Source organism: Scylla paramamosain, chromosome 35 (assembly GCF_035594125.1).
Source record: "Scylla paramamosain isolate STU-SP2022 chromosome 35, ASM3559412v1, whole genome shotgun sequence".
Classification (NCBI taxonomy): domain Eukaryota; kingdom Metazoa; phylum Arthropoda; class Malacostraca; order Decapoda; family Portunidae; genus Scylla; species Scylla paramamosain.
The window spans coordinates 11,224,214-11,238,685 of NC_087185.1; the positions used below are offsets into that span (position 1 = coordinate 11,224,214).

Below are 14,472 nucleotides of genomic sequence, written 5' to 3' on the forward strand. Positions count from 1 at the left end.
ATATATATATATATATATATATATATATATATATATATATATATATATATATATATATATATATATATATATATATATATATATAGGGGAGAGTTAGGGGGGAAAGGGGACAGGGGAGGGGAGGTGAGGGAGAAGAGGAAAGAGGAGGAGGGAGGGAATGGGAGAGAAGATAACAGAAAACGGGAAATTTTAACGATAGACTTAGTGAAACGTGGAACCGTATAATTTTCTCCTTATCCTCTAAACCAGTGGTTTCCAAACTGGGGGCCATGGCCCCCCGGGGGGGGGCCATATAGCAGAATGTAGGGGGCCATAATCTGAGGCTATGCATAAATAAAACCAAAGGAGTTTAGCTTATTGCTAAAACAGCTTTTTACAATAATGCAATTTTTAATTAGTCTACGTATTAATTTTTTAATGTGCATTATATTACTTCTTTAGTACCATTTCAGTAATTATATGAGATTCAGCTAAGGCAAAATACAAATTTCTTTATTAATAATTAACAAAAGAAAAAATAACAAATGGAATCAATGAAATTACAGGATTTGCTAGAGTGGTTGTTATATGGACGTAATGAGTGTAGCACTGTACACACTCACGGTAGTCACGGGTTAGGGTTGTGGGGGAGAGGGGAGGGCATGGACAAGGATCATGTATGAAAAGTGGGCAACGACCAGAAAAAGTTTGGGAACCACTGCTCTAAACTAGGCTACTACTGCTACTTATACTACTACTACTACTACTACTACTACTATTACTGCTACAACTACTACTACTGATCTCTCTCTCCCTCTCTCTAGCTTCGTGTTTCTGGTATTAATGGAATACGCAGTCATCAGTGTGATAATGGGAGACGAATCACACTTGCGCAAATTGAAGAACTGCGCAAAGTACGGAAGCGCAAAGATTCATTTCACAACAGTCAAGGTACGTTTGTGTGTTCGTGCGTTTGAATAAGTCATAAATGTGAAGATAGTAAGTTTTGAAATGATAACAAATCCCCAATTCTCTCTCTCTCTCTCTCTCTCTCTCTCTCTCTCTCTCTCTCTCTCTCTCTCTCTCTCTCTCTCTCTCTCTCTCTCTCTCTCTCTCTCTCTCTCTCTCTCTCAGCAAAGAAGGGCACAGGCCATCAAGGTGGACAGGCTGGCTAGGTTTATCTTCCCAATCACCTTTGCCGTTTTAAACTTCATCTACTGGGCAACCTTCTGGGAGTACCTGTAGTAGTAGTAGTAGTAGTAGTAGTAGTAGTAGTAGTTATAGTAGTAGTAGTTGTAGTAGTAGTTGTAGTAGTAGTAGTAGTGTTTGGTTGGAGAATTAGATTACAACAACGATTTTTTTTCAATTTCTTCAGTATTATTTAATTTTTTCTCATTTTTTCAGCGTTTCATATTTTTTTCATAATTTTTCATCATTTTCCTCCATTTCTTTCAGCATTTCTCCATTTTCTCAATATTTTTCACAATTTTTCCCCCTATTCTCTTCATCTCTTCTTATTTTCTAGTATATATGTGTCATGAAAGTAGTAGTAATAGTAGTAGTAGTAGTAGTGGTGGTGGTGGTGGTTGTAGTAGTAGTAGTAGTAGTAGTAGTAGTAATGCATATCTATTTACATTTATAAATGAAAAAAGTAATATATATTTTTTTGTTGTGTTAAAATTTTGTGTACTTCTCTCTCTCTCTCTCTCTCTCTCTCTCTCTCTCTCTCTCTCTCTCTCTCTCTCTCTCTCTCTCTCTCTCTCTCTCTCTCTCTCAGTATGGTATGTAATCAATAAAACTCGTAATTACAAATAATTCTTTTTATTACTGACAAATATTATCAAGATTACAATTATTGTTATTATTACTATTATTATCATTATTACTGTTATTATTATTATTTTTACTGTTATTATTATCAAAGGTTGTAAAGACTGACAGACGGACAGACAGACAGACACAGACAAAAGAAAGATAGATAGAGGTGTGTGTCACTTTTGCCCGCATACCCACTACTGTCTGAAGGGGAAATCATACGGAAGGCTGCCAAAATGAGAATATAAACTTCAGGTTGACAAAAAAATGAAAATAAGCGTTGATATAATACAGGATCATCACCTCTGGCAGGGAGCAGAAAAGGGTGTATTAAGATTTCAGTCAGTTAAAAGAATTGTGATTGCTTTCGTAATAAAAACTTATCCAACAAATAAAGGTACTTGGTCTATTCTTATTCCGAAGGATCGTATATTGATTAACGGTTGTTATAAAGTTAACTGCTCCAGGAATTGAAGATACACCAAGGAGTGGACGAGTTAACGAGGGGGCGAGAACGAGCGGTACAAGTCATAAATGAATAATAATGATAACAAAAACAACGATAGTATTTAATCCATGAAATAAAACAAACAACACATCAACACACACACACACACACACACACACATTGTCATCGATCTCTCTCAGTGCGCATACCTGTCCCATCACCACGTGTGCATTGTGTTTAGTGGTCACCTGCGATAATTAGGACAGCCACGCGCGCAGGGTCACGTGACGCACCTATTACTGAGGGCGGCCGCGGGCACAGGAGGCGAGTGCTCTTCCTTGCCTTCATTCCACTTTGTGACGCATTCAGTGACTGTGCGTGAGCGTGGCGGGGTGCAGAGGTGCGTGAAGGAGTGTTGCACCACCTGTAGCAGCTTCATATTACTAAGGTGCGTGAAAGCAGTGTGTGTGTGTGTGTGTAGAGAAATTGAGCGAGGTAATGAGCGTCGGTTGTGTGGTTTAAAATGTTCGTATTTTGTGTCATGTGGTGTGAGAGAGAGAGAGAGAGAGAGTGAGTGCGTGAGTGAGTGTGACGCTGTGTGGAGTTACGTTTAGGTCTGCTTCATCAACTTGTTAATTATTAACGTCACATGTCTAAGGTGAGTGAGTGACAGTTACGTGGTGTTAGTGTTTCTTAATTTGTGACCGCAATTGTCACCCCCACTAATTACATAACCCGATTCGGATATCCAGCCGTTTTTTACAACTGTCGCCTGTCGCTAAGCCATGACCCCATCCAGCATTGCAGCTAGGTTTAAGATTCTTTTAATTTTGACAATATCTCGTGAGTGGCTTTAAAATACTCGTTAGTTAGGTTTCCAGTGGCTCGTAGCAATATTAGGAATGATGCACGCAAGCTACCATGCCTGGAATGGACTGGAATGACCTAAAATCTGGAAACAAGCAAGCTACCATGCCTGGAATGGACTGGAATGGCCTAAAATCTGGAAAAATATATGTTTTGTGATTCCAGTGAGGTTAAAACGTTTTAAAGTATATTTTCTGACATTTCTCTTATGTTTATTTGCAGTTAGAGGTGATGTGTGGTTAGAACTGTGATGTGGTAGAGCTGTGGTGAATGTGTCCTGTGGTGGAAGACTGGGTGTGTGGTGTTGGGGGGAGGGGACAGGAGACAAGGAAAATCAGGTTAGGTTAAGTTAGCTTAGGTATTAATTGTTTACTACTAGTACTAGTAGTACTAGCAGTAGTACTAGTACTAATACTATTATTCCAGAATGCCGAACAACTCCGACATGGTAAAAGGGGCAAGACGACTTGGTAAAAGGGGCAAGCAGTCTTCCTTCCTCTTCCTCTTCCGTTTTTGCCAAATCATCATCCTCCTCTTCTTCCTCCTCCAAGACCTAAGGAGGAGGAGGAAAACAAGTCAAAGGAGGAAAGAATTCGGGAACGGGTGGAGGTGCAGGGGTGTCATCTGCTGCAGGTGAGAGAGAGAGAGAGAGAGAGAGAGAGAGAGAGAGAGAGAGAGAGAGAGAGAGAGAGAGAGAGAGAGAGAGCTTGCGTACAAAAAAATTCTACTTCTACAACGGGTGGAGCAGGGACATCTGGCAACACTGCAGCATCCTCCTCCTCCTCCTCCTCCTCCTCCTCCTGCACCTCTTCCTTTGCCTCCAAAGTTCGATTTGTGGGCCAACCCAGCTCGGAGGTAAGACAGTGCTAACCCAAGCCAAGCCAGTTATTTCCTTAAGCCCTCAGTGGGAAAAATAATGAAAACAGATGCTTGAAGTGAAGAGATAATTAGAGAAAAATGGAAACATATTGAAAAGTGTTTATATTGAAGTAGAAAGAGGAAAAAAATAGTTTTTGGGGGAATATAGATGAAAAATGTGATTAATTAATTATAAAGTACACAAGTTTTGGCCTTTGAGGGAAGAAGGAAAGGGATTAAAAAATTGTGGAGGAAAGATAGATAAGAAATGTGTGATTTTGTAAAATAATAATAATAATAATAATAATGCCTTTACTATTACTTCGCAAGGAGTGAAAATACTGGTTAACTCTTGCACTAGGGAGGTGGACAGAATAGTGGTGAAGGACTGAGTATACAGATTAACTCTTGCACTAATGGATAGATATCACAAAGTCACTGTTTACTGGAATATTACTGATAAATCAACACTGTTTTCACCCACACAGCATGTAATGACGGTGCTGGAGCTCCCCGAGGATCCTGACTACTCTGTAGAAATCATTGATGCCTCAGTGAACGAGGTTGTTAACGTCGCTAAGCTGCTGCTAACGGCCACGGATGAGGTGAGATCTATTGGTGCCTCCATGAACGGGGTTGTTAACGTCGCTGAGCTGCTGCTAACGGCCACGGATGAGGTGAGAGACAGAGACAGAGACAATGATATTAAGAAAAGAATAATATACAAATTAAATCACCACCTCACCTGACCTCACCTCTACGCCCCCACAGGTACGGAAGCTGATCCTTAACGAGTGCGACATGGTCCTGCAGTGCAAGGTGTGCAAAATTTTGTTTAGCTCGGTCGATAATTTCTTGACGCACAAACGAATTTACTGCCAGGAAGAGTTTGCTGATCGGACACTTTTTCACCGCGTAAGTTGTTGTTGTTGTTGTTGTTGTTGTAGGGGGGACTGTAGTAGTAGAATCGTTGTTGTTGCTGTTCTTGTTGGAGGGATTGTGGCCTGCGTAGCCTTTGAATTCAACAGATGTACGGCTTCCCTCCACACACACACGCACACACACACACACACACCCCTATGTGTGCGCAAAGTTTACATGTGTACTAGAGAGAGAGAGAGAGAGAGAGAGAGAGAGAGAGAGAGAGAGCCCCTCCTTCCCCTTTTCTATGATGCCCCTACCTTCCCTAAGCGGGTTTAAATTGAAACCGTAATAATAATAATAAATGAATAAACAGATGAATAGATGAAGTGAAAACACGAAAATAACTTTTTTTTATTATAAACGTTTACAACACGATTTAATAATAAAGAAAATGAAAAAAAAAATGATCATTTCGGTATTTTCTCGGCAGCTGAACGTTACGATCATTTTCTCGGCAGCTGAACGTTACGATCATTTTTATTTCAGTATTTTCTCGGCAGCTGAACGTTTTTCTAACTTTTGTAGTTCTCGAAATTAATAAAATAAATGAAAAAATATATCGTTATATTATCAGCGTCTCTTGTATTTCTATTTTAATTTTTTTCGGTACTTAAAAATGTTTTCTTTTGAGAGTTCTTTTGAGAGAGAGAGAGAGAGAGAGAGAGAGAGAGAGAGAGAGAGAGAGAGAGAGAGAGAGAGAGAGAGAGAGAGAGAGAGAGAGAGTATTTCTATTTTAATTTTTTTCGGTACTTAAAAATGTTTTCTTTTGAGAGTTCTTTTGAGAGAGAGAGAGAGAGAGAGAGAGAGAGAGAGAGAGAGAGAGAGAGAGAGAGAGAGAGAGAGAGAGAGAGAGAGAGAGAGAGAGAGAGAGAGAGAGAGAGAGAGAGAGAGAGAGAGAGAGAGAGAGAGAGAGAGAGAGAGACTTTTGAGAGTTCTTTTGAGAGAGAGAGAGAGAGAGACTTTTGAGAGTTCTTTTGAGAGAGAGAGAGAGAGAGAGAGAGAGAGAGAGACTTTTGAGAGTTCTTTTGAGAGAGAGAGAGAGAGAGAGAGAGAGAGAGAGAGAGAGAGAGATAATAACCTAACCTCCCCTCCCTTGCAGGTGTCTCTGACGGTGTCAGAGATGAGCGTGGCCCTGGAAGAGAGCGGGGAGGTGGTCCAGCCAGTGCTAGACAGTGTGGAGAACATGGAGTTGGATAAACGATTAGTTGACCCCAGTGTGAGGCCGGGGAGGCAGGCTCATCACCTCCTGTGTCCACTGTGTCAGTGTCTGTCTGAGAGAGAGAGGGAGAGAGAGAGAGAGAGAGAGAGAGAGAGAGAGAGAGAGAGAGAGAGAGAGAGAGAGAGAGAGAGAGAGAGAGAGGCATAGGAATAGGACTCTTTCGCTAATTCTCTCAGAGAGAGATCGACAGGCTACCCCCATCCCCACCCTAATCACAACCTTCCAACAGGCAACACCCGCTTCGCAACACCCGAGACTCTTTCTGTACACCAGCGTTCCCATCACGGCCCCATAGGCTACCCCCATCCCCACCCTAATCACAACCTTCCAACAGGCAACACCCGCTTCGCAACACCCGAGACTCTTTCTGTACACCAGCGTTCCCATCACGGCCCCATGAGTTGGATATTCACCTGTCCCATCCGCCAGGCCTCCTTTGTCACCACGTTGGCCGTGACTGAGCAGCTGGAGAAATGTTAGTATTTTTGCTTCTACTGCCGCTGATGCTGCTGGGGTGGGCGTGCGGGTGCTAGTGGTGGTGTAGCGAGTGTTGTTGCTTCTGTTGGTGTTTGAAGGGTTGTGTAGAGAGGGTTGTAGTGAAGTTACAGTACTTTTTGTCAGGGTCTAAGAGTTACGATTTTTCTACAACTGTTATTGCTATTATTGTGTTTAACGCGTTAGTGGAAGTTACTTGGGGTTTCAACTTACGCGGTGAAGAAGTGTCCGATCAGCAAACTCTTCCTGGCAGTAAATTCGTTTGTGCATCAAGAAATTATCGACCGTTTCAACTTACGCGGTGAAGAAGTGTCCGATCAGCAAACTCTTCCTGGCAGTAAATTCGTTTGTGCATCAAGAAATTATCGACCGAACTGAACAAAATTTTGCACACCTTGCACTGCAGGACCATGTCGCACTCGTTAAAGATCAGCTTCCGTACCTGTGGGGGCGTAGAGGTGAGGTCAGGTGAGGTGATTTAATTTGTATATTATTCTTTTCTTAATATCTCTGTCTCTGTCTCTGTCTCTCACCTCATCCGTGGCCGTTAGCAGCAGCTCAGCGACGTTAACAACCCCGTTCACGGAGGCACCAATAGATCTCACCTCATCCGTGGCCGTTAGCAGCAGCTTAGCGACGTTAACAACCTCGTTCACTGAGGCATCAATAGATTTCTTCAAGGAGTAAGCGACGTTAACAACCTCGTTCACTGAGGCATCAATAGATTTCTTCAAGGAAGTAGTCAGGATCCTCGGGTAGCTCCAGCACCGTCATTACATGCTGTGTGGGTGAAAACAGTGTTGATTTATCAGTAATATTCCAGTAAACAGTGACTTTTTTGTGATATCCATCTATTAGTGCAAGAGTTAATCTGTATTCTCAGTCCTTCACCACTATTCTGTCCACCTCCCTAGTGCAAGAGTTAACCAGTATTTTCACTCCTTGCTAAGTAATAGTAAAGGCATTATTATTAAAATCACACATTTCTTGTCTATCTTTCCTTCACAATTAATTTTCTAATCCCTTTCCTTCTTCCCTCAAAGGTCAGAACTTGTGTACTTTATAATTAATCACATTTTTCATCTATATTTCCCCACAAACTATTTTTTTCCTCTTTCTAATTCAATATAAACACTTTTCAATACGTTTCCATTTTCCTCTAATTATCTCTTCACTTCAAGCATCTGTTTTCATTATTTTTCCCACTGAGGGCTTAAGGAAATAACTGGCTTGGGTTGGGTTAGCACCGTCTTGCCTCCGAGCTGGGTTGGCCCACAAATCGAACTTTGGAGGAAGAGGTGCAGGAGGAGGAGGAGGAAGAGGAGGATGCTGCAGTGTTGCCAGATGTCCCTGCTACACCCGTTGTAGAAGTAGTATTTTTTTTGTACGCAAGCTCTCTCTCTCTCTCTCTCTCACCTGCAGCAGATGACACCCCTGCACCTCCACCCGTTCTCGAATTCTTTCCTCCTTTGACTTGTTTTCCTCCTCCTCCTTTGGTCTTGGAGGAAGAGGAGGATGATTTGGCAAAAACGGAAGAGGAAGAGGAAGGAAGACTGCTTGACCCTTTTACCAAGTCGTCTTGCCCCTTTTACCATGTCGGAGTTGTTCGGCATTCTGGAATAATAGTATTAGTACTACTGCTAGTACTACTAGTAGTACTAGTAGTAAACAATTAATACCTAAGCTAACTTAACCTAACCTGATTTTCCTTGTCTCCTGCCCCCTCCCCCCAACACCACACACCCAGTCTTCCACCACAGGACACATTCACCACAGCTCTACCACATCACAATTCTAACCACACATCACCTCTAACTGCAAATAAACTTAAGAGAAATGTCAGAAAATATACTTTAAAACGTTTTAACCTCACTGGAATCACAAAACAGATATATTTTTCCAGATTTTAGGCCATTCCAGTCCATTCCAGGCATGGTAGCCTGCTTGTTTCCAGATTTTTAGGTCACTCGCGGTGATGGGCAGGTATGCGCACTGAGATAGATCGATGACTGTGTGTGTGTGTGTGTGTGTGTGTGTGTGTTGATGTGTTTGTTTTATTTCATGGATTAAATACTATCGTTGTTTTTGTTATTATTATTCATTTATGACTTGTACCGCTCGTTCTCGCCCCCTCGTTAACTCGTCCACTCCTTGGTGTATCTTCAATTCCTGGAGCAGTTAACTTTATAACAACCGTTAATCAATCAATATACGATCCTTCGGAATAAGAATAGACGAAGTACCTTTATTTGTTGGATAAGTTTTTATTACGAAAGCAATCACAATTCTTTTAACTGACTGAAATCTTAATACACCCTTTTCTGCTCCCTGCCAGAGGTGAGGATCCTGTATTATATCAACGCTTATTTTCATTTTTTTGTCAACCTGAAGTTTATATTCTCATTTTGGCAGCCTTCCGTATGATTTCCCCTTCAGACAGTAGTGGGTATGCGGGCAAAAGTGACACACACCTCTCTATCTTTCTTTTGTCTGTGTCTGTCTGTCTGTCTGTCAGTCTTTACAACTTTTGATAATAATAACAGTAAAAATAATAACAGTAATAATAATAGTAATAATAATTGTAATCTTGATAATGTTTGTCAGTAATAAAAAGAATTATTTGTAATTACGAGTTTTATTGATTACATGCCATACAGAGAGAGAGAGAGAGAGAGAGAGAGAAATACACCAAATTTTAAAACAAAAAAAAAAAATTATATTTTTTATTTATAAGTGTAAATAGATATTCATTACTACTAGTACTACTATTAGTACTAGTACTACAACTACAATCACCACCACCACCACTACTACTACTTTCATGACATATATACTAGAAAATAAGAAGAGGTGAAGAGAAAAATTGTGAAAAAAATATTGAAAAAAATGGAGAAATGCTGAAAAAAAAATCGAGGAAATTGATGAAAAATTATGAAAAAAATAAGGAACGTTGTTAAAATAAGAAAAAATTGAATAATACCGAAGAAATAAAAAAATAAATAAATCGTTGTTGTAATCTAATTCTGCAACCAAACACTACTACTACTACTACAGGTACTCCCAGAAGGTTACCCAATAGATAATAAAGTTTAAAACAGCAAAGGTGATTGGGAAGATATACCTGGCCAGCCTGTCCACCTTGATGGCCTGTGCCCTTCTTTGCTGCGAGAGAGAGAGAGAGAGAGAGAATTGGGGATTTGTTATTTCAAAACTTACTATCTTCACATTTATGACTTATTCAAACGCACGAACACACAAACGTACCTTGACTGTTGTGAAATGAATCTTTGCGCTTCCGTACTTTGCGCAGTTCTTCAATTTGCGTAAGTGTGATTCGTCTCCCATTATCACTGATGACTGCGTATTCCATTAATACCAGAAACACGAAGCTAGAGAGAGGGAGAGAGAGATCAGTAGTAGTAGTTGTAGCAGTAATAGTAGTAGTAGTAGTATAAGTAGCAGTAGTAGCCTAGTTTAGAGCAGTGGTTCCCAAACTTTTTCTGGTCGTTGCCCACTTTTCTTTCATACATGATCCTTGTCCATGCCCTCCCCTCTCCCCCACAACCCTAACCCATGACTACCGTGAGTGTGTACAGTGCTACACTCATTACGTCCATATATAACAACCACTCTAGCAAATCCTGTAATTTCATTGATTCCATTTGTTATTTTTTCTTTTGTTAATTATTGATAAATAAATTTGTATTTTGCCTTAGCTGAATCTCATATAATTATTGAAATGGTACTAAAGAAGTAATATAATATGCACATTAAAAAATTCATACGTAGACTAATTGAAAATTGCATTATTGTGAAAAGCTGTTTTAGCAATAAGCTAAACTCCTTTGGTTTTATTTATGCATAGCCTCAGATTATGGCCCCCTACATTCTGCTATATGGCCCCCCCCGGGGGCCATGGCCCCCAGTTTGGAAACCACTGGTTTAGAGGATAAGGAGAAAATTATACGGTGCCACGTTTCACTAAGTCTGTGGTTAAAATTTCCCGTTTTCTGTTACCTTCTCTCCCATTCCTTCCCTCCTCCTCTTTCCTCTTCTCCCTCACCTCTCGACCCCTTGTCCCCTTTCCCCCATAACTCTTCCCTATATATATATATAGAGAGAGAGAGAGAGAGAGAGAGAGAGAGAGAGAGAGAGAGAGAGAGAGAGAGAGAGAGAGAGAGAGAGAGAGAGAGAGAGAGAGAGAGAGAGAGAGAGAGAGAGAGAGAGGCAGTAGACACCTGCCGAAACGATAATTACTCCCAGTGAGGTCTAAAGCACTGTTCAGGGGGTGCTGTGAACTTATCATTAAACCCAGCTGTGACCTCACTGAACGTTTCCCTTTGTGTCTCACAACACAAGGGGGTAGTCACAGCCTGCCCTCTAAAGACAACTCTCTTCCTCCACACGAAACTACAAGCACCTAATAACACACACACCCTTCACTCAAAAATTTTAAAATCATCATGGCGACTCCTACACCAGCCTCGGAGTCCCCATCTGGGGAGGGGACCATAAATGTCCCCAGGTCAGACTGCCTTTCTGTCGACGACCCTAAGTGTCTTGACACCCCCCTCAACTTTTTCTTCATTAACTTCTGCAACATTCGCGGTCTAAGATCAAATTTTCAATCTGTAGAACACCACCTCTCCTCTTCTAAACCTCATCTTCTTTTCCTCACTGAAACTCAGGTGTCTGAGGCAACTGACAGTTTCCTCCTACTTTCTCTATCCTCATTTTCGATCCAAAGCTGGATGCTGCATTTATGTGCGCAATGACTTAACCTGCTCTCGTGCCCACGCTCTTGAATCTTCCGAGTTTTCCACGATCTGGCTACGACTACAGAGTCACTCTCATACTAAATTTATCTGTGCTGTATACCTCTCTCCTAACTCCTCTGACTATAAGAAATTCTTTGACTACTTAACTTCCAAAGTGGAGCACATTCTGACCCTCTTTCCTTTTGCAGAGATCTCCATTCTTGGAGATTTCAATGTTCACCACCAGCTTTGGCATTCCTCTCCCTTCACTGACCATTCTGGTGAACTAGCCTACAACTTTGCTATCCTCCATGACCAAGAGCAATTGGTGCAACACCCTACTCGTATTCCTGACCGTCTTGGAGATACGCCCAACATTCTTGACCTTTTCCTGATCTCTAATCCTTCTGCTTATGCTGTCACCCTTTCTTCTCCGTTGGGCTCCTGCGATCACAATCTCATATCTTTATCTTGTCCTATCATTCTAATCCCTCCTCAAGATCCCCCTAAGCGAAGGTGCCTCTGGCGTTTTGCCTCTGCCAGTTGTGGGGACCTGAGGAGTTATTTTGCTGATTTTCCTTGGAATGACTACTGCTTCCGTGTCAGAGACCCGTCTTTGTGTGCTGAGCGCATAACAGAGGTGATAGTGTCTGGCATGGAGGCGTACATTCCTCACTCTTTTTCTCGTCCTAAACCTTCTAAGTCATTAACAGAAAATGTCAAAACCTTTCAAGATCTAACTCCCCTCGTGATTTCTGGCATCTAGCCAAAAATATCTCCAATAACTTTGCTTCTTCTTCTTTCCCTCCTCTACTTCAACCAGATGGCACCACTGCTATCACATCTATTTCTAAAGCTGAACTCTTTGCTCAAACCTTTGCTAAAAACTCTACCTTGGACGATTCTGGGCTTGTTCCTCCCTCTCTTCCACCCTCTGACTACTTCATGCCACGTATTAAAATTTTCGCAATGATGTTTTCCATGCCCTCGCTGGCCTAAACCCTCGGAAGGCTTATGAACCTGATGGGATCCCTCTTATTGTTCTCCGAAACTGTGCCTCCGTGCTTGCACCTTGCCTAGTCAAACTCTTTCAGCTCTGTCTGTCAACATCTACCTTTCCTTCTTGCTGGAAGTTTGCCTTCATTCAACCTGTTCCTAAAAAGGGTGACCGTTCTAATCCCTCAAACTACCGTCCTATTGCTTTAATTTCCTGCCTATCTAAAGTTTTTGAGTCTATCCTCAACAGGAAGATTCTTAAACATCTATCACTTCACAACCTTCTATCTGATCGCCAGTATGGGTTCCGTCAAGGCCGCTCTACTGGTGATCTTCTGGCTTTCCTTACTGAGTCTTAGTCATCCTCTTTTAGAGATTTTGGTGAAACTTTTGTTGTTGCCTTGGACATATCAAAAGTTTTTGATAGAGTCTGGCACAAAGCTTTGATTTCCAAACTACCCTCCTACGGTTTCTATCCTTCTCTCTGTAACTTCATCTCAAGTTTCCTTTCTGACCGTTCTATTGCTGCTGTGGTAGACGGTCACTGTTCTTATCTTAAATCTATTAACAGTGGTGTTCCTCAGGGTTCTGTCCTGTCACCAACTCTCTTCTTATTATTCATTAATGATCTTCTAAACCAAACTTCTTGTCCTATCCACTCCTACGCTGATGATACCACCCTGCACTTTTCCACGTCTTTTCATAGACGTCCAACCCTTCAGGAGGTAAACATAGCACGCAGGGAAGCCACAGAACGCCTGACTTCTGATCTTTCTAAAATTTCTGATTGGGGCAGAGCAAACTTGGTATTGTTCAATGCCTCAAAAACTCAATTCCTCCATCTATCAACTCGACACAACCTTCCAGACAACTATCCCCTCTTCTTCAATGACACTCAACTGTCCCCCTCTTCTATACTGAACATCCTCGGTCTGTCCTTTACATATAATCTGAACTGGAAACTTCACATCTCATCTCTAGCTAAAACAGCTTCTATGAAGTTAGGTGTTCTGAGACGTCTCCGCCAGTTTTTCTCACCCTCCCAGCTGCTAACTCTGTATGGGGGGTTCCACTCATACTGCTCTTCTAGACAGGGTGGAATCAAAAGCTTTTCGTCTCATCAACTCCTCTCCTCTAACTGACTGTCTTCAGCCTCTCTCTCACCGCCGTAATGTTGCATATCTAGCTGTCTTCTACCGCTATTTTCATGCTAACTGCTCTTCTGATCTTGCTAACTGCATGCCTCCCCTCCTTACGCGGCCTCGCTGCACAAGACTTTCTTCTTTCTCTCACCCCTATTCTGTCCACCTCCCTAACGCAAGAGTTAACCAGTATTCTCAATCATTCATCCCTTTCTCTGGTAAACTCTGGAACTTCCTGCCTGCTTCTGTATTTCCACCTTCCTATGACTTGAATTGCTTCAAGAGGGAGGTTTCAAGACACTTATCCACCTATTTTTGACCACTGCCTTGACCCTTTTACGGGACTGGCAATTTAGTGGGCATTTTTTTTTTATTGATTTTTGTTGCCGTTGGCCAGTGTCCTTCTTACATAAAAAAAAAAAAAAAAATATATATATATATATATATATATATATATATATATATATATATATATATATATATATATATATATATATATATATATATATATATATATATATATATATTCCACCTGTTAATAATGTAGAAATGTTAATCTGTTACTAGAACCGTAAAAACACCCTTGAAAACCCGTGGCACTTCAGCTAGTGCCTTTGGAACGCAGAAATATTGTTAATCTGTCACAAAAACCGTAAAAACACCCTTAAAAACCCGTGGCACTTCAACTACAGCCTTTGAAAAGCAGAAATATTGTTAATCTGTCACAAGAACCGTAAAAACACCCTTGAAAACCCGTGGCACTTCAACTACAGCCTTTGAAAAGCAGAAATATTGTTAATCTGTCACAAGAACCGTAAAAACACCCTTGAAAACCCGTGGCACTTCAATTAGAGCCTTTTGAATATAGAAATGTTGTTAATCTGTCACTAGAACTTTCCTCTTCTGCTCCACGCAACCTTACATCATTCAACACATCATTTCATTTTACTCTTCCTGTACTTTTACCAAATT

General features: G+C 41.2%; 1 protein-coding gene across 2 annotated transcripts; it reads left to right on the top strand.

The window, feature by feature from the left end:
• The first annotated feature begins 1,872 nt into the window (after window positions 1–1,872).
• Window positions 1,873–8,452, top strand: LOC135090657 (uncharacterized). 2 transcript variants are annotated; one of them, XR_010262072.1, is made up of 6 exons: window positions 1,873–2,690; window positions 3,536–3,742; window positions 3,858–3,964; window positions 4,456–4,644; window positions 4,739–4,882; window positions 5,991–8,452. XR_010262072.1 is itself a non-coding variant. In XM_063987610.1 (4 exons), exons 2-4 carry the CDS (start codon window positions 4,384–4,386, stop codon window positions 6,403–6,405), a joined length of 471 nt encoding a protein of 156 aa, XP_063843680.1. In that variant the 5' UTR covers window positions 1,873–2,690; window positions 3,536–4,383; the 3' UTR covers window positions 6,406–8,452. The 2 variants fall into 2 exon arrangements, 1 of the variants encoding a protein (XP_063843680.1); XM_063987610.1 differs by having other exon boundaries at window positions 3,536–4,644; window positions 6,340–8,452.
• The last annotated feature ends 6,020 nt before the right edge of the window (window positions 8,453–14,472 follow it).

Excerpts from the sequence above, each read along its gene's own strand:
- LOC135090657 (XM_063987610.1), top strand. The coding sequence starts at position 4,384 with ATGGATAGATATCACAAAGTCACTGTTTACTGGAATATTACTGATAAA. Across the intron at positions 4,645-4,738 it reads TGCTAACGGCCACGGATGAG|GTACGGAAGCTGATCCTTAA; the intron begins GTGAGAGACAGA and ends ACGCCCCCACAG. Across the intron at positions 4,883-6,339 it reads ATCGGACACTTTTTCACCGC|GCAACACCCGCTTCGCAACA; the intron begins GTAAGTTGTTGT and ends ACCTTCCAACAG.